The 21,445-nt window shown below is 14.9% G+C and overlaps 1 protein-coding gene across 8 annotated transcripts; it reads left to right on the forward strand.

The window, feature by feature from the left end:
• Window positions 1–763: 763 nt before the first annotated feature.
• Window positions 764–18,097, forward strand: LOC108002405 (antitrypsin). 8 transcript variants are annotated; one of them, XM_062081526.1, is made up of 9 exons: window positions 3,574–3,891; window positions 9,164–9,279; window positions 9,394–9,576; window positions 9,683–9,893; window positions 10,051–10,265; window positions 10,390–10,575; window positions 10,688–10,823; window positions 12,024–12,151; window positions 12,591–12,848. In XM_062081526.1, the coding sequence occupies exons 1-9, from the start codon at window positions 3,882–3,884 to the stop codon at window positions 12,594–12,596; spliced, it is 1,191 nt and encodes a 396-aa protein (XP_061937510.1). In that variant the 5' UTR covers window positions 3,574–3,881; the 3' UTR covers window positions 12,597–12,848. The 8 variants fall into 8 exon arrangements, with proteins under 8 accessions (XP_061937513.1, XP_061937512.1, XP_061937510.1 ...); XM_062081525.1 differs by having other exon boundaries at window positions 3,622–3,891; window positions 12,024–12,154; XM_062081529.1 differs by lacking the exons at window positions 3,574–3,891; window positions 12,024–12,151; window positions 12,591–12,848 and adding exons at window positions 764–911; window positions 17,844–18,097.
• The last annotated feature ends 3,348 nt before the right edge of the window (window positions 18,098–21,445 follow it).

The following is a 21,445-nucleotide window of genomic DNA, read 5'->3' on the forward strand; positions in this document are numbered from 1 at the left end:
GGAATCAACTAATCAGATTTTTTGTGTAACTAAGTTATGATGTAAAACAAACATAAAATAAAAATGTATAAGATATTTTACTTAGAAATGATAGTATTGAATAATTATAAAATTAATTATTACAGATATAATTATTAATGAAAAAATATTAATATCTCAAATCAAATTTAATATTGAAATTCATAATATTTTTATTAATGACTTAAACTCTTTAGGACTTTTGTCTCAAAAGTGGATATTTAATTTCAATTCTATGGAAAAGTTATTTTTTCGTGAAATTATTATAAAAATAAATATACCATTTTAACTAAATTTTTTAAGCAGAAAATAAATTTCAATTGTTAAAAAGATGTTTTTATATTTTTTTGAATATCATAATTCAATGATATTATTTTTTTTAATGAATGTGAGTATTTATTTTCGCAAATATTAAAACTTATTAAATAGTAAAAAATGGTATTATATATAAAAATATATTTATTATTATCACTATTTATTTGTATTTACTAATATCTTAAGAAATTTTATATTAATCATATAACTATATTTATATACATATTGTATATTTAGGTACATTTTAATTATATTTTGAATTTTAAAATGTGAATTTTTTATTTTTTATTGATTTTTTTTTGTTTATTATAAATAAAAATAAAAATATAAAAAATAAAAATTAAAAAATTAAAATATTAAACGAAAAGATTAAAGATGTAGGGAATTTCTTTTTTATATATTTTTGTGTATATAATATAGATAGACAAAAATCGATTAATAAGATAATGTATTAATTTTACAAATAACGTTATCAATATAGATTTATTTATAATATATGATTATATAGTTTTCTAACAGTTTTTAATTAATCCTGGAAGATTGAAAGTATATTTATCTTAACAACTATAATTTATCAGGTAATTTTTTTTATTTAAAATATCTTACCATATAAAAGAATTTTTATATAAATATATTTTTTTTCAAATAGTGAAAATTTTTAGAGAAATTATATATTTTTATGATATTAAATATTAAATATATAAATATATATTTATCCTAGTTTTATCTATTAATTATCTATTAATTTATTTAAATAAATGTTTTAATGCTAATATATTTATGATATCTTTTCTTGATATATATAACTAGTGTTAACTAAAATTTATTTATAAAATTGTTATAAAATGTTAATTTTATAATCTGAATATTACTAAAGAATAAGAATATACAATAAAGTTATAAATTATATAATATTAATATTTATAAATTTATTTTAATTATTATAAATTGTATTATAAATTATATTTTAAATTTATACCAAAATATATTATATTATTATGTATCATTATTATATACTTGTATTGTAATAATAATAAAAATGTCTTTTGAAATTAATTTAATATTAATTATTTCTTAGTATTATATTTATTTTATATTATATTTATTTATTTTATACATTTTTAAATTATAAAGAAAATATTTCTTTTATTTATAATTTTGACTCTTATATTTATAATTTTTTCATTTGATTTATATTTTTATTATATTGAATATATTTTAACATTCATCTATATAGTTATTTGAAGATTAGTTCATACGTTTTTTTATATTTTTGATATCAATTAATTAATACTACCAGATATGATTAATATCATAATATGATTTATGGTAATATAAACTATTTTGTTATATAATCATTAAAAGATAAATATATAATATTTTTGTAAAAATTTTATGAAAAATAATAAAGAATAAAATTAAAATTAAAAATTAGAATCATTTTTTCATTAATATTTTCTGTACTTAATTAATATATTAGTTTTGCTTGATTACATTTTAATAATGTCTTTTCTTAAAATGCTTTTATCAACAATATGTTACAATGATAAAAATATGAAAAAAAAATAATTTAAATAGAAATTTATTATTACAGCATAGTATTATATATAGTATTTATTATATGTATAGTTTATATATAGTTTATATATATTTATTATTTTTCTTCTTTTTATTATTATTATTATTATTAGATTATTATGATTGATAATAATTTAAATTGAGATTAAATTAATCAAAATATAATAAGAAAATATTTTCTTTTTTTATTTTTATTTTACTTCATTTTTTATTACTTCATTTAATCAAACTTATAATAAAAACAAAAAAGAAAAAATAATTTATATATATTTATTAGTAGTAGGAGTATATAAATATCAGATCTTTTTAATCATATTTATTCAGAATTACTTAAAATATATAAATATCTAGATAATATAAATGTAATATAATATTTAATATGTATATGATAATGTATAAATAAATTGTCCATATTGCATATAATGACTTATTTATATTAAATACTATTTTTACTTGAATAATATAATTTTTAAATTTTAAAACAAAATATGAATAATTCTATATCGCAACAAATTAATATTATATATTTTTTTATTTTATCAATAAATTTAGAAAATATATACATATTATTTTTTATTAAATATTTAATTTTTCTCCTATAACACCTATAATGTATGTATTTAATTTTATTCCACTTTTTAACTTCATATCTTCTAATTTTAAATTCATTTATTTTCAATACTTTGTTAAATTATATTCTTACATAATTTTTAATTGTTTTATTGTTTCTGTTGTATTTCTCATAATTTCAATAGTCAAAGAATTTATTATTATATTGTAGCACAAATCTTAATGAAGAAATTTCATATATATATATATATACATATATATATATATATAATATATATATATATATATATATATATATATATATATGTCATATGATGTAAAAATATTTTTCTAAATCAAAAATGATTAAAGATCAGCTTTATTTTTTAATAGAATTATAATTTTTATAAATACATTTTATAAATATAACTCATTGTATATAAAGAAAATTAATATATTTTATAAAATTGAAAAAATACTCTATATGTTATATATAATATATTATAAATATTATATATATAATGAAATGATGCAAAATTAATTTTTATAATAATATATTTTCATCTTATTTTTTTAAGAATGTTAATGGAGAATTTAGAGAATTTAGAGAATTTCCCGATAAAAATGAGTCCAAATAAAATATAAATCGGATGAGTTTTTTTATTAGTAATCAAAACAAATATTCAAATAAAATGAAAATTCTAGAAATTTAAATAATTGAATATATAATATATTATGCGGCATTTGAAATATGGTTATAGATACTGCTCGATCTATTATTTTCTCGCTTCTAACTATATAAATATTGTCTACTGCCTGTTTTTATTAAAAGTTTAGGTTATGCTAATGAATTCAAAATATTAAGTGGTTGGACAATGATGACTAAGTTACTGTAATTTAAATGATACAATTCTATTGAAATTTTAACGAATTTTATTATAATTTATATTATTATTTAATATTATTATATTATTATAATTTATATTATTATTTAATATATATTATTTATATTATATTATTATTTATACTATATTATATTTTAAAATATATCAATATATTTTAAAAACTCTTATCTAAACATTTCTACATAGTGTTGTTAATGACCTGAAAAGATTATGACAGAAAAAAGCAGATTAACATTTTTGTTGATACCAGTATTATTTTTTTGTTTATATCTGTAATTTTTCTATTAATATTGAATATCAGATTTAATGTGAATGAATTTATGTTAATTGTGTGCGATCATATATAAAATTAAACATGTACTTCGCGATTGGTTGAGTATTTGTTGTCAATTCTTGGTAGGCTTATTCTTTCCATAGGATTGGAGTTCTTTATCATAGTTTATATTCCTTCAGTTACTCCTTACAGTCTACATTTAGCTTTTGAAGAGAATTGACAGCTTTTGAAAAAACTCTAATATGCATATAAGTAAGTAAATTTATATATATTCGATCAAATGATGTGGATCTCGCTTTAAATTAGATAAAATATTATATACACAAAATATTCGAAATATGGATTTTGAAATTTCATGATATCATAATATTAATATTAGAAAATTAACATTATATTATATTAACATTATTTAATATAACATTATAGGATTTTAATTAAATCTGTAAATCAAAAGTTCTCTGAAATTATAATCCATTGCTTTCTATATTTATATTGTATGTTAATTTTTTAAAAAAATTATATTTTTTTATTTAAAAATTTATATATATTAAATAAAATTTATTAAGTTTAAGAAATTTTTTTTTATAACATGTAGAAATTAAGTAATATTGCTATTTCTAATTATTATTTTTAAAAAATAATATTAACTAATTTTATATTTACAAATATTATTTTCTTTTAATATTGTTTGCTTTATTATTATTTAATAAATAAACTTATAAATTTTCTTATTATTAATATTAATATAATTATTATTATATTAATAACATTAATATAATTTGTAACAATAATCTTTAATTAAAATAAAATTTAAAAAGTAAATAATTTTATATGTTGGAAATATTTAGATAATATTTCAAATTTTTTATATAATATATTAAATTAATATATTATTTTATAATATATATATATATATATATATATATATATATTAATATATATTTTATAAATAAATATATTATTTTATTTAATTGATAAAAAATAAACATAATTAAAATATAAAAACAATAATAAAAAAAATTCAAATTTTAAAATTAAAAATTAAAAATTTATATTTTTAATGAATGGTTTTTTAAAAGTTTTTTAAATTATTATTTATATAATTGTTTTGTTTAAATATAATGATTTTAAGGAAAAAATATTGTGAAAAAAATATTTTTACAAATATACAAATATTTATTTTATATTCTAAAATATTAGTAATTTTTTTAAATTAATGTATAGATGATAATTTTAATTTAATGATATAAAAAAACGATTCCCTCTAAAAAATTACAAAAATATGATGTTTTACACAAATATAAAAAAATAAAATATAAAACTTTTATTGCTTAATCAAAAATCTTTTTATATTTTTATAATTTGAATTACTTATATATAAAAAAATATATATATATATTATTTTTATAATAATATATAAATAAATGAAATTTATATATATAATTTATTATAATTTAATTTTTCTTATTTAATAATTTGAAAAATGAATAATTACATTAATTAATTATTATTTAATGATTATATAAATAATAAATTTCTATATATATTTTATGTAACATCGAATTAAATAAATATTAAATAATATGGATATGTATAAAAGAAATTTAAAAAAATGATTATATATAATATATATAATATAATATGCATAATATATATATATTTATATATTTAATGTGTATTATTATTTTTTATAATATATAATATAAAATTTAATTTTTATATTAATAATTATTTATTTCTAAAAAACAAGAATAATCATTTGATAAATATCAATATATAATATCATCAATATAATGATAATCGATATAATATCGATTATTCAAAGTGATTAAAATTGTAAATTTACTAATCTGTATTAAAGTAAATAATAATTTTTAAATTGATGAATATAATGGTCATAAAAAAATTTTTTTTTTCCTTGTATAATATTCTATGCATCATTATTCGAGTTGAAAACAACCGGATTATTATATTTGTTCACGTTTGGGTTTTCCCTAGTTTGAATCACATCAGGGAAATATTGTATTTATCTCTTTGTATATGTGTATATGGTATGTGTCTTCACTTCTTATTTGATCATTTTGAAACTTCTTTATATAAATATAGAAGTTCTTTATAAATAATAAATTCTTTATAAATAATAATATAATAAATAATATAAAATAAAGAAGTTCTTTATATGAAACATATTAAATTATCATAATAAATAATTGATATTTGAAATTTTCATTTTTATTATAATGAAATATAAAAATGTAAAATATATAATGAGTAATAAATTTATAAAATAATTGATTTCAATAATCTTATATATTAAATTGTGATAATAAAAAATTTCCGATTAATTTTTTTCTATGTATACAATTATTATGTATATAATGATTCATTATCAGAAATCATTATTTGATGTCCAGTTTTTTGAATATATCATATTTAATTTTTAATATTAATGATTTTCATAGTGATTTTTATATTATCTAGTTTTTTCTTATAGAATTAAATTATCATTCTAATGTAAAATAATAATATATATTCGAAATTGAACTTTTTTAACTGATACATTTTTCATAAAATATATCGGATATTTAATATGGCCGTATTTTTTAGATCGATTGCACAATTTTTGTTTCAGAGATATAATATGTTAATTATATATATAATATAATAATAATAATATTTCTAATGTGTGAAATATTTTGAGTTAATTTGAGATGGATTTTTTCGCATATTTATAATCTGGTTTACAATTAAACAGATTAAATTTAATTTGGCTTAGATTTATTGCTATTTAATAGAGTAATTTTCATTTAATAAAAATAGTTATTTAGCTAAATTTAATATTATATCTATTATAGAATTCACATTTATCATTATGTAAGATATATGGAAGAATTCTTATTTTGGCATTTGTATAATTTAAATTTCAACATAATAGTATTTTTTGATACGAAAACAAAAATTTTTTTAATTAATAATTCAATAAAATTTAATAATTCAATAATTCAATAATTCAATAAATTCAATAATGTATAATATATATATCATTACATCTTTTTTATATTTTCTAAAATATCAAAATAATCATGAACTTTTTAAATGACATTATATTTTTTTTTATGTTACTTTATTCTATTTTTATTGTTTATAGTTAATAAGAAGACAAATTTAATTATTTAAAATAATTTTCAAATGACTTTGAAAGCAAAACGAACATTTATGGAAAATAATTTTATAATTTATCTTCAACGTTTCTGTCGAAAATACATGTTCAAATTTGTGATAATTTATATTTTAACATTTTTCTAAATGATGATGTAATGAATGAAACCAGGATTTTATAATACGCTGTTATATAATTAATATAGACTAATAAATCTATTATCTAATTAATCTATTATCATCTAGTATTATATTAATTATCTTTTATTATTTCTTACAAAAAAAAATATAACAAATTCAAATAAGATGAAGGGACTAAATGTATAATGATTTTATAAATTTTTTGTTTTGAAATCAATTGAAGATCATTTTATTATAGTTCATTAAATTCATTTGTTTAACATCTAAAAGAAAATAAATAAAGAAATTAGCAATTCTATTTAGAAAAAACTTTATGTGCTTTATTATTTTATTATTTCAAAAAAGAACATTTGATATCTCCAAAAATATGATATTAAAAAATCATAATATAAATCAAAATATAAATCAAAATATATAATATAAAATCAAAATATTTTGATATCAAATATAATAAACTTTATTTTATGCATTTTTTTATAAAGTAAATAAATAATAAGCTATTTTAAATAATAATTCTAATTAATTCATTTTTTATATCCTTGAAACTTAAGCTCCTTACATGATGAAAATTATTTCGATTATTTCGAAACATAGTTAATGAATATAATGAAATCGTATTGAAACAAAATAATTCATCATGTAGAGAGTATATATTTTATATTTTAGTACTTTATATTTTCAAATGATTTCGATCTCATTATTAGTTGCGATACTTTAAGGCAAGGTTTCATCGTGAAGAACGTACTATTTAAGCATACTGAGCTATGTTTATATGTATGTATAGAGAAAACTTGTTTAGAATGTTGTCCTTGACAACATATTTCAAGGTCATTGAATCAATGAAATAACTGTTTTAAATAATTGTCCTAATATATTTTAATATATATATGTATTTTAATAATAAATATTTTCTCAATGTCTTGTATTTATTTTATGCAAATAATACATTATTTTATTTGTAATATAAATATATATAAATATATATATAAAAATAAAACATTTTATTTATATTAATTTTTTATTTTTAAAATTTGAATAATTTTGAATAAGATAATTTTAATTTATTTTTCAATTATATATTGTACGATTTGATAAAAATAATATTAAATAAAGATATTATTTATTATATAATATAATTTTAGTGATAGAATATTAATATAAAATTTAAAAAAAGACAAATATTTATAATTTACATAAAAAATTTATTAAATAATAAAATAGTACGATAAATTTACGAATTAAATAATATAATTAGTAATAATTAAGTGATTTTATATTTTTTTCATTGAAAATATATAATAAGTTTATTAAGATTATTCATATATTTATATGAATAATTTGAATATTATTTTAATTTTATATTTGTAATTGTTTTATTATATTATATTTTTTTAAAGACATTACTAAGAAACTTTCATTTTGGTTTTCATTTTGGTTTTCATTAATCATATTATGTAATTGATAATTTTTTATCAATTTAATTTTTTATAAATAGTGAATTTTGCATTTTAAATTTTGAACTTGAAATCACACATAATAAATACTGGAATATTTATGAAATTTATGAATATATATATTATATATTTGTACATTAATTATATATATATATGTAAAGCACTATATTTTATGTAACTTTTTACATTTTAAAATTCTAATAATATTGCATTACCAAATATTTGATATTGAATAATAATTGCATAATATTAAAAATAAAATTTAAACTGATTTTTTATGATACCATACAATATAAAAATGTATTAAAATGTATTATAAAAATATACCAAGTATCAATTAAATAATAATATTAAAATAAAAATAAATTTACAATTATAAATTTATGGTTTTCATGAAATTTTAATTAATATTTTTTTTAATTTTATAATATAATATTTTAATATATAATTTATATAATTTTAGTGATAATTCATTTTTATAATTTTATAATTTATATAATTTTAATTATAATTTGTTTAATTCAATGTACTTTGTATATAAATACATTGAATAATAATGAATTTTAAATTTCAAATTTTTTAATATTAAAAATTATTTAATATTATAGCAATAAAAAACTTAATAATAAATTTATAATATAATATTTTATATAATGTTTATTATTATATTTAAATATTTGGTTTCTAATAAAAAAGTTATAATTTCAAAATAAATAAATTAAATTGTAAATAAATAAAATTCTTAATAATTTTCTAATAAATTTTTCTAGTGACAGGAAGTTTTTGGTTGTTGAGTTTTACTCTAATAATAATGGCAAAAGCAGAAAATAAAGCATTAAGTACTGTTTTAGAAAGTACAAATCAATTCTCTTCTTCATTATTTCAGGTAAAAAAAATGTTGTACTGTGTAAATAGTATATTTTGCAAAATTAATATTCAAATTAAAATTATTAGTTATTAATAAAAATTAATAAAGTATAAGAATGAAATTTTTTTTCAGGCTGTAGTAAAAGATCATTCTGGCAATCTTATAATGTCTCCTCTAAGTGTAGATATTGTTCTTGCCATGACTGCTTATGGAGCTCAAGGAGAAACAGAAAACCAGTTTAGAAATTTACTTCATCTTCCATCTTCAGACAATCTTGCCAAGTCTGGTTATCAAACACTTATTGATAATCTTAATGTTCGTATTAATTTATTTATTCTTATTTATTATCATTTTTTATTTTTACTCATCATTATTTATTATCATTTTACTTATATTGTTATTTATACATATTTTAATATAGGATGTTAAAGAAAATAAACTGCTTCTTGCAAATAAAGTTTTCGTAGGTAAAAATTTTGGTATCAAACCAATTTTTAAAGATTTGACAAAAGATTACTTCCGTTCTGCTACTCAAGTAATAAACTTTGCCAAGTCCATGGAAGCAGCAAATATTATTAATACATGGGTTGAACAAAATACAAATAATCTCATTAAAGATCTTATAACTGTTGGTTTGTAAATAATTTTATCTTTTTTTATTAAAATATAAAAAAAGTATTATAATAATTTTTTGTTTTGAAAAATGTATAATATGACATTTGAAAATATAAATAATTTTTAATTTCAGTTGTAATGATTTATTGTTTGATTAATATGTTTTTTAAATAGATGATCTGAATGAAATGACAACATTAGTACTTGTTAATGCAGTTTATTTTAAAGGCCAATGGAAGAATAAATTCAATCCTGATTATACTAAGGATATGCCATTTCATGTTAATAAGGATACAATAAAAAATGTTCCTACCATGTATAAACAAGGCAAATATAAATATGGTGAACTTTCTAATTTAAATGCTAAATTTATTGTAATACCTTATAAGGTAAATTTAACAAAAACAATAATATATAGAAAAAAATATTTATTTATTATAATTTTTTATTGTAATTATCTATTATAATAAAAAAAAGAAAATATAAACAAAATTAAACAAAGAAGTTCTTTAGGGTGATGAATTAAATATGATCATAATTCTTCCAAATGAAATTGATGGTTTATCTGAAGTTGAAAAAAAATTACAAAATATAAGATTATCCGATATTCTAAATCAAGGATATGAACAAGAAATACAATTATATTTACCAAAATTCAAAGTAGAAAGTGAAATACATTTTAATAGTATTTTACAAAAGGTATGATATGCAAGTAATATATAAATATAAATATTTCTAAAAAAATAATAAGTAATTTATATAAAAATAAATATTTCTTTTATTTTAATTTTTATATTTAATTTCTGTATAGATGGGATTAATTGATGCATTTACTTCACATGCTAATTTTTCTGGAATTAGTGATGAAAATATACAAATTAATAAAGTTATACAAAAAGCATATATTGAAGTAAATGAAGAAGGTAGCGAAGCTGCTGCTGCTACTGGTAAGTAAATTAAAATTTTATTTTGTTTATTTATAATTAAAATTAAGTAAGATATTATTTTAAAAACATATATAATAAAAATTATAATAATAATAATAAATAATCATTTATTTATTATTTTTTTATATAATAGTAATGTTCAATAGTATCATGATATTGATTTATTTATATTGTTACAAAATATTAAATAATTCAAAACTAAATAATAAAAATTCAATCCAGTGTAATTATACAACATCATAGTATTTATGTAATAGTATTTTTTTATGATATGTTCATTGAAAATAAGTTATATATATCTAATACTTAAACATTACTTTTCTTATATTAAAAATATAATTTATCTAAATTTATTATTTTCTTTTAAATGAATAATATTATATATAATATAATTATTTATTTAAGATTATGATATTTTAAATAATATTTTACTTAATTTGACTTTTTGTTTATTTTATTATTCTTTTAAATTTTTAAACATTTTAGAAATAATTAACAAATCATTTATTAATTATTTTTAATATTTCAGTTAAATTAAAAACTTGTATATATATATTTTTTTATGATTTTCATTTTCTCATATATATACTCATTTACTCTATGTTGAATGTATTAAATGTGTTTTGTGAAAAATTTTTTATAATGCTTTATGAATATATTAATACATTAAAATGCTTATTGAATTTGCTTTGCATTACATAATGCTTTCTGTTTTTGTTTAATAATTATTTGTTATTATATATTTTTTGTTCTTGTAATAATCCATATTGTATATTGCTTTTATTGTTTAATGAAAAATAATATATATATATATATATTATTAATTATTAAAATTATTAAAATATATATATATATATATTATTAAATATTATTCATAATAATTTATTTTTATTATTTATTAAAAATAATCGTTTTTAAAGATATAAATATTTAATATTATTGGACTTTCTAAAAATATAAAAAAATTTTTAATATAAATTGAATAATTGAATCATTGCCAAATAATAATATTTATTTAGACTCTTTCTATTTATAGTTAATTATAAATCATAATTTTATGCATTTCAATATCTATTAAAAGAATTGGACAATAAGAAATTAATAAAATTAAAAAAAGAAAGAATAAAGAATGAAATATAAAATATTGATTATTTTTTTTTATAATTTTTTTTTGTAATATTATGCAATTTTTTTCGACAGAATACCAGATTGAACTCTTCGTGTATCCTTCCTTAGAAGAATTTCGAGTAAATGGACCATTTCTTTATGCAATCACTTCAGGAAATGACAACATAATTCTCTTCAAAGGCCAAATCATTAATTCTGAGGCAGTCGTCTGATTTCCATAATTATATTCATATTTTTTTATTTCATTTCAATTAATTGATTTCTTTAATTCTTTCAAAAATTGTTTATATTATAAATTAATATTATCAATTTTTTTCATTCTTTTTCTTTCTTTATATTCATTTTAATATAATCAATTTTTTTACATAAATTATTATTTTAATTATATGATAATATTATTTAATATATTTAATATTATATTTTTATATTGATAATATTACTTCATATAATAATGATAATATAATATACTAATGCCTTATATCCCGATATTTGCCATGCAAATTAACCAGTTTTGTATTTAACTTATGGATATGATATAAGGCATTTCTGTGTATAATAATTATCCAATTCTTTTCTTATTTATTATTAATTCGTATTTTTTGATTAAACGAATAATTCACAATTAATTGCTTGTGACAGGTCTGAGTGTAAGGCCTCTTTCAAGTTTTTGGTCACCGCCGAAGCCCATTGAGTTCTACGTCAATCGACCATTTTTATCAATTATTAAATATAACTATACAATTTTGTTCTTAGTGAATGTTGTGTGGTAGAATTTTTTTCACCTTCAAAATTAAGGACATAATCAATTCATAATCGATTTTACATAATACATTGAAATGATTCTAAGCTTTTTTATTTTTTACAACATAAAAAATTGAATTAAAAATCAATAGCAAATATAATTATTTTATTAATTTTTTATTTTAACAAATTTTTAATTTTAACAAATGTTGCATTAATTGATTCAATTAATTTATATAATTAATTTTTCTCAAAAAACCTAAAAATAAGTTATTATTCAATTGCATTTATATCATTTTTATTTAATAAAAAAAATGCGTAATACTAAAAGATATGAGAAATGTTAAAAGATATTTTATATATAGCATCTTACTAAGATATTTTTTTATGAATATTTGTTGTTGTTACTTTTCTTCCTTCATTTTTTTTTTTATTAAAAGTTTTCATTTTCACATTTCAATTTTAATTAATTAAAAAATAAATATAATAATTTAAAAAAATAATTTTATTTAATTTATTGCATTTTATTTTTTTTTCATATTTAAGTTTAAATTATTATTTTTCATTATTAATTTGTTTTTTTAATGCATTTTTATAATATAGTATAATATATACATATATTATATTATATATAATATATAATAGTATAATATATAATATATTATATTATACTATATTATATTATAAAAAATATAAAAATAAAAATACAAATATAAAATATATATATATTATATATTATACTATATTATATTATAAAAATACATTAAAAACAAATTAATAATGAAAAATAATATATATATATATAATATATATAATATATACAAATATATACAAAAATCAATTCATAAAAGAAAAATTAATAATAATCTTAAAATCAGAAAATTAAGTTAAATTGTTATGAAAGTGAAAATAGATATTTATAGCTTATATTTCAATAACATTTCATTATATCAAATAATTATATTTAATTTAATAAAAATAATTATCATTTTAAAATTTTTACCATTAAACAAGCATCCATATAATCATCATTTTTTTAATTTTTATATTCTTAATTTAAAAAAGAAAAATATATCTGTTTTAAATATATATATATATATATATATATATATATATATGTATGTATATGTATATAATATTTAACAAATATGATATATTTTTATTTTCTATTAACAAAAAATTTTCTTGGTTGTAAAATAATATTTGTGTTTAAGCTTTTTTTTTATGTTGTACATTTTTTCTTTGTGTTTATGTCATATACACATATATATATATATAAAGTTTTCTAAAATAAAAATTAAATTATTATTTAAATTGATTAATCTAGATTTAAGAATTTTGATATAAAAGCCGTATATTCTATTTAAAAGAGTAAAATTGATTTTTGAAATATTCTTTGAAATATTTTTATCTTTAATAAAAATTCTCTTGTACTTATAATTTTACAATTTATTATTATTATATAATTTATTATAACAAAAGTGAATTAATATACTAATAAAATAGATGTTTATTTTTTTATATAAAAAATTAAATTATTGTTTGTTAAAGTTTTCATAATTTCAAAATTCTGTTAGGCGATTCCATAAGAGATAGCGATAATTTAATGAAATCTGATTTCGTTCTTCTTTATAATATACAGAATACATTATAATTTATGTAAAAAGAGAATCATTCTATATGAAAAGATAAAAACAGAAAATAAAATTTTTCATAGATTTTTTTTTCATATATCTCCACATAATTATGTTTTTCGATCTTTGAAGACAATTGAAAATATTTCATATTAGGTTGAACGTATAATTTTGCTTTTCATATTAAAATTTTATATTAATTCTTTATTTTAATGATTTTTTTTAATTTGAGAATATTATTCTAATCTTTTTTTAAAGTTTTATTTCATTGCCGAAACATGACTTTAGTCGAGAGAATTTTTAAAAAAATATTATTTTTTTTATTTATTTTTAAAGTTGATATCAGCAATATCAGAAATATAATAATTTTTAAATTAAATTGTGTTTGAAAACAAGATTCTTTTAATATTTATCTTATATCATGTGAAATTTATATCATTTTCTTTTTACGAATATATAAACAGAAAAAATAGAATATATTTTTTCAAGCTTTAAATCTTATTTAGTAATAAAATAAAATTTTAAAAAATTAATGCAATATTATCTATAATGTATAATGTATAATGTATAATCTATAATGTATAAACATAAACATAAATAGAAGTATTCAGTTTATAGCGAAATTTATTGATATATAGTTACATATATGTAAGCTATATACTAAACAGATATTTAATTAATTAATTTAATTAATTAAATGAATTAAATTTTTTAAAAAATAAAATTTTGTATGAATAATTTTTATTTTATTTTTCTAATTCTTTATTTTTTTTATAGAATCATTCTCTTTTTAGTTATATTTTTCTATAAATTAATTATTATTTTACGCAACAAATATTTTCATATTATTATAATTTTATTAATAATAATTAGTTTTTAAAAAGATTCTACATTTTTTTTTATTTTAAATTTTCAGATTGGATTTATTTAATTTTATTGCAGTTAAATTTTAAAAATTTTTTAAAATATTATTTAATTTTTTAAAAATTTTTTAAAATATTATTTAATTTTTTAAAAATTTTTAAAAAATTTTAAAATTTATTCTTTTATATACTCCAAATAAATTAATTTTTTAATATAATATTTATCTAATATTTTCTAGTACTTGTAATATAATTGATGATTATAAATTATATCATTTTAATTATTAGATCGTTCGTAAGGTAATTTCATTTTACGAGTTGTTATAAAAAACGAAATTACTTTCTGAATGATCTAATATATATCTAATAATTAGTAATATATCTAATATTACTTCAGAGGAATTAAAAAATGATAACTTATTTTATCAAGCACTAAAGTAATAATAATTAATAATCATTATTATTAATAATAATTATACTTATTATATATTGTATAATATAATTATTAATAATATAATATTGTATTATATTATATATTATATATTATATTATTCATATTGATTTACTCATATTCAAAACTTTTGATATTAAAAAATTAATCAACAAGTTTTCAAATTTGATTTATTCAAAAACAAAGTTTTAAACAAAAATGTTATTTTTTCTTTTCAATTTATTTTTATATATTATTTCTTTCGTTATCTGTTTGTCCATTATTTATGATGGATCTTTCTAATATCTATTTTATCTAATATTTTTTAATATCTAATATTAATTTTGTTTAATTTTATATTTATTTAAATAATATTTACATTTATTTGATAAAATGATATATATTTATTACTATTATTATTATTACTAAAAAAAAGTGAAAAACAAAAACAATATTTTTTATACGAATAAGTTTAATTTTTACTTATTCACATATAATTTTTCTTTTTTTTTTTAGGTATTTTCTTTACTGTTACTGCATTTATACCTCAAATTCCACCTTTATTCTTCAAAATTGATAAACCATTTCATTTTGTCATTCAATATAATGAACTTGTACTCTTCGAGGGATTAATATCGAAGCTTTAAATGATAATAATATGACCGATAATTAAATTGTTATATTTTTCAATATTATGTATATACTTTTATTTTTGAAATATATAAATAAATTCATTGTAATAAGTATTTATAAATGATCATATAGATCTTTGCTCATTTATAGATTAATTATAAGCTTTTTTTTATATTTTATATTTCTTTCACTTTTTAAGATTTTTAAATCTTAAATGTGTGTAATGTAATAAATAGGAAAAAGAAAATTGAAAGCAACGTGTTATTTAATCAAAAATTAATATATAATACATTTTAGATATATAATGCATTTTATATTTAGATATAAAACATTATAGCATATTAAAAATGATAATTAAATAATTAAAAACTGATAATATATAATATCATCAAAGTAGAAAATTAAAAAATAATAATGACTGTTCCAATTTTTGATGGAAAATTCCTTTTTGATATCTTTAAGAAATCGACCATTTTTGAATTTTGATTATTTTAACTGTTATTATTAATTATTATTTTGCTATTTATTAATTATTATTAATTTATATTTATTATTCTATAATTATTCTATAATTCTATAATTATATCTGAAATTACATGTAGCGATTTTTAACGAATTCAAAATGATGTTATTCTTAAAGATTTCATTTTAAAACATCATTTTATATATAGTTAAAAATTTGTAATTTAAGAAATATTTTTATATTTATGTAAAAAGTTTTTGGATTCTTAGCATTCAAGAAAAAATTTGTTTACAATTTTTAATATTACAAAATTAATTTAATGTAAAAATATATTATATGAATACGATCTTTCTTTCTACTAAAATTCTATTAAAATCTTTCTAAAATCTTACTAAAATTTAAATTGAATTTAAAAAAGCAATTTGAAACAAATACTTTGAAGTAGAAATTTATAAGTATAATATTTTTATGATAATTATCATCAAAATTTTACACAAAATTGAAAACTTCGTAAAAAACCGAAATCAATAAAACAAATACTTAAAATTTTTTTGATTTCATAATTTAACCATATCTGAATTTAAATAAAATTCTTGATATTAAAAATAAGAAACGATTTAATGTGAAATGACTTATATACAATGACTTATATAAATCTATGTGTATTTATGTATATTTATGTATCTATACATATTATATATTTTTGTGTATCTATATATATATTTACATATATATACATATATTAATTAAAAATTTTAATGAATGTTTATAATTTATGCCAATATCAATCAAAGATTATCAATAACGAATAGTAAAAAAAAAATTTGTATATATATTATTTAAAAAATAATTTATCCTATATAAAATACATGTATGAAATTAAATATTTATTTCTGTATTTTACAATCAAAACAATTTCTGTATTTTATGATTTGTAATTACACACACACATGCACGCACACATTCTTCTATTCTATTATTTTTCCTTTATTCTTCTATTTTTCTATATGTAAAATATATTTTATATATTTAGTTTTAAACTAATTAATTTAATTTAGTTTGCATATTATTCATTAAATGTTATTCACAATAATTTAAAGTTTAAATTGCATATTATTTTTGTTTCAGGTGCCATTTTTTTGAAATTGTCTTTGGAAATTCCACTCGATTTCATTGTTACACAGCCATTCTTTTTTTATATCATAAATACTATAAATAATGAAAAAGAGGGAACTCATATCACCGTACCATTATTCAGCGGTTGTATTACCGAACCTAAAATTTAAAAATCGTACAATAATATTAATAATGTTATAAATCATATACAATTTCTATATGTAAAATATATAATATATGTATTAAATTCACTTTAAAAAATATAATTCATTTTTAAAATGGTTTCATTTAAAAATTAAATTTATATAATTATAAATTTAAATATATATTTATAAAATCATTTATACAGAATATTCCATTTTAGACCAAATATCTTAATAAATACGAATATTTCAATATTTCAAAAATTATATGATCAAGAAGGTAAATCGTTCTATCAATTATATTATCTTGTAATATTTTTAAGCAGATTTGTAGATTTCAACATTGAATTTTTTAATTAAAATTAATATTTTTTTCATTGAAATATTTTTAAAATAATATGATTTTAATATAAATTACTTTCCGTTAATATATGATTAGCATATATATATTTATACTGCAAGATAAATATACTATAATAATATATTATATTATATAAAAGACAATTATGGAAATTATTTTTGCATTTATGTATATCATATAATATACATGTAGTATTTATAGAGACTTTATATTAATAATAAAATCTTTAAATTAAAAATTTTGATACACAAATTTATTTGTCTTCAAAAATTATTTACTATAATATTGTTGTTTATATATTCCAATTCTATTACTTTATAATTTTACATTTTATATTTTCAAATATTATTGATCTATTTCAAAAGATATGTTTAAGAAACATTTTAATGCAAATTATATGACAATAAGAAATATAAATTTTATTTAAAAAATTTAAAATTGAGTAGATTATTCAGATAATAAACATATCACAAAATAATATAAATCGAGACAACATAAATCTTTTTCTTTCTTGATTCCGTATAATTTTTATTTAAATCATTTTTCCTGCAACAAAAATTATATATAAATTAGTTTATACTATCACAAAATATTTAAATTATTTCATTTTACGTATTAAAATTAAAAAAATTAAATAAATAATTTAAATATATTCTACTATAAGAAACAAAAAAAGATAACTTTGAAAAAATAAAATGAAGAAAATATTGAATGATATTTAATATTATAATTAATATTTTTTCAATATGATAATTAACAATTAAATTTTCATTCAATAAATGTACTTAATATGTACTTAACATTGTTTATATATTAAATATAATTATAACTAAAATAATATAATAAATATGTATTTAATAATCTAATAAATTAATTATTAAAATTTTTTGATTTTAATATACTCTCAGATTTAGTATTAATCAGTTTCAGTCAACAATATACGTATAATAAATATTATATACAATATTACATATAATATTATATCCATACTATATATGTATACTGTATGTATATACATTTATATATATCAAATAAGATTTCAATTAAATTTCAATTGAAAACAATGAGTAATAATTTTAATTAATAATTAATGATTACTAAAATATATATTTATTATTGATTGATAATTATTAATTCTATTTTTTTTTAATCAAGCTTCAATTTAATTATTTTTCATTTTCTTTGAATCATAAAATTTCCTGCATTTGTATTATAAATTATGAACTATTCAAATATGTTTTAAAATAAAAATTTTTTAATTAAAACGAAAAGATAACTTTTTTATATTTTTAATAGCATATATATAAAATATATTTTCCATATAATTATATGAAAATAAAGCATTTTTTATTCATTTCCAATTCCGTTTATTTATATTTTTATAAAATTTGTTAAGGAATAATTGCCATTCCAATCTCTTTTATACCAATAATGATAATATTATAAAAAATAATAAATATTTTTTTAAAATATTTATAAAAATGAAATTAACAATTATTCAAAAGACATTTATAATTTCTAATATATTCTATATAATGAAATTAATCATATGATCTATTTTTATACTTTTCCATTTCGTATTTTATTAATTAAAAAAAAATCGCCGAAAGTTTTTTTGAAATTGGAAGAAATTTCAAAAAGTAAGAGAAATCACTAAAATGTAATAAACAAACTTATAATAAGATGCAGTTTTACTATAAATAAATTGATTTATTGATTTATAATAGTATTTTTTGATTATCCATTTTTTTTTTCGATATTATCAACTTCTTTGTCAATAAAAAACCTATTCTCAATACAAAAATATTGTTTAATTAACCTGTCAATATGCTCTCTTTTTAATCATAATGGGAATAAAATATATTATTATGGCTTTCAACAAGGTTTTTTCTTTATATATATAATTAACTATTGATTTTATTTTTTTGAATTATTTATAAAAATTTTTGATATTGTATCAGTGAATTATAACTATATGTGCATGACATATTACAATTATGTTATATTATACTTTTACATATTTATATGTATGAAATTTTATATTTTTCGAGAATTGATTCTACATGTCAAAAAAAAAAAATAAAAATTGACATATATATATACAAAAATATTGATTTTATGAAACTTATTTATTAAATTATAAATAATTTAAATTTTGATTGGATAAATTAAGACGAGAATGAAGTACAAAGATAGTGGAGAAAAAATTGCTTATAATTTAATAAATACGATAGTATTTTTATATGTTAATACATTTCGTGTTTATTTTGACTTATAAAATCAATCTTCCAAAAATATCCCACAAATATATTAATATTCTATATGATAAATCCAAATAATAAAAAATGATTTTTAATACCTAAATATAAAGAAATAAATTTTGTTGTTTATGTAATTGTCATATTTTTAATTAAAATTAATTCATAAAAAGAAGAAAAAAAAATCTCATCTTATCTTAGATCATTTTTTATTAAATTTGTGTTGATTAGGCTAAATTAAAATATTTCTTATAAACATATTTCAAGATCATTAAAAATCGATAATAAAGGAACACATCAAATTTATCTAATGTTAATTTTTAATGTTGAATGAGTATATAAACAATATATATCATATAAAAATTATGCAATATAAATTTTTATGCAATATAAATTATTTTTATAATTTATATAAATTTTATCATATAAATTTTATTTTTTAGCAATTTAGTATTAATTTTTTTCAGTTTCAGCTTATTATTATCATTTAATAATTATATATCAATATTGCATCATATTACAACATCATGTAAATATAAAATGTATCTTAATTAAAATTGATATTAAAAATATTATAACATTATAACATACGGATGGAAGTTTAAAATATATATCTTTCATTTATTATTTTAAAATAATAAATGTTATAATAAAAATTATATTTATTTATTCTAATATATCTTATTAATATTATTTTCCAATATTATTATTGAAAATGATATTATTTCCAATACATTATTTATATTGTTTTATTTCTTACTATATATATATATAAAATTTATAATTTTATAATTCTCTCACAATAATAAGACTGTATAATTGCCAAGAAATTCACATTGAATCGTCCATTTA

Source organism: Apis cerana, linkage group LG11 (assembly GCF_029169275.1).
Source record: "Apis cerana isolate GH-2021 linkage group LG11, AcerK_1.0, whole genome shotgun sequence".
Taxonomy (NCBI): Eukaryota; Metazoa; Arthropoda; class Insecta; order Hymenoptera; family Apidae; genus Apis; species Apis cerana.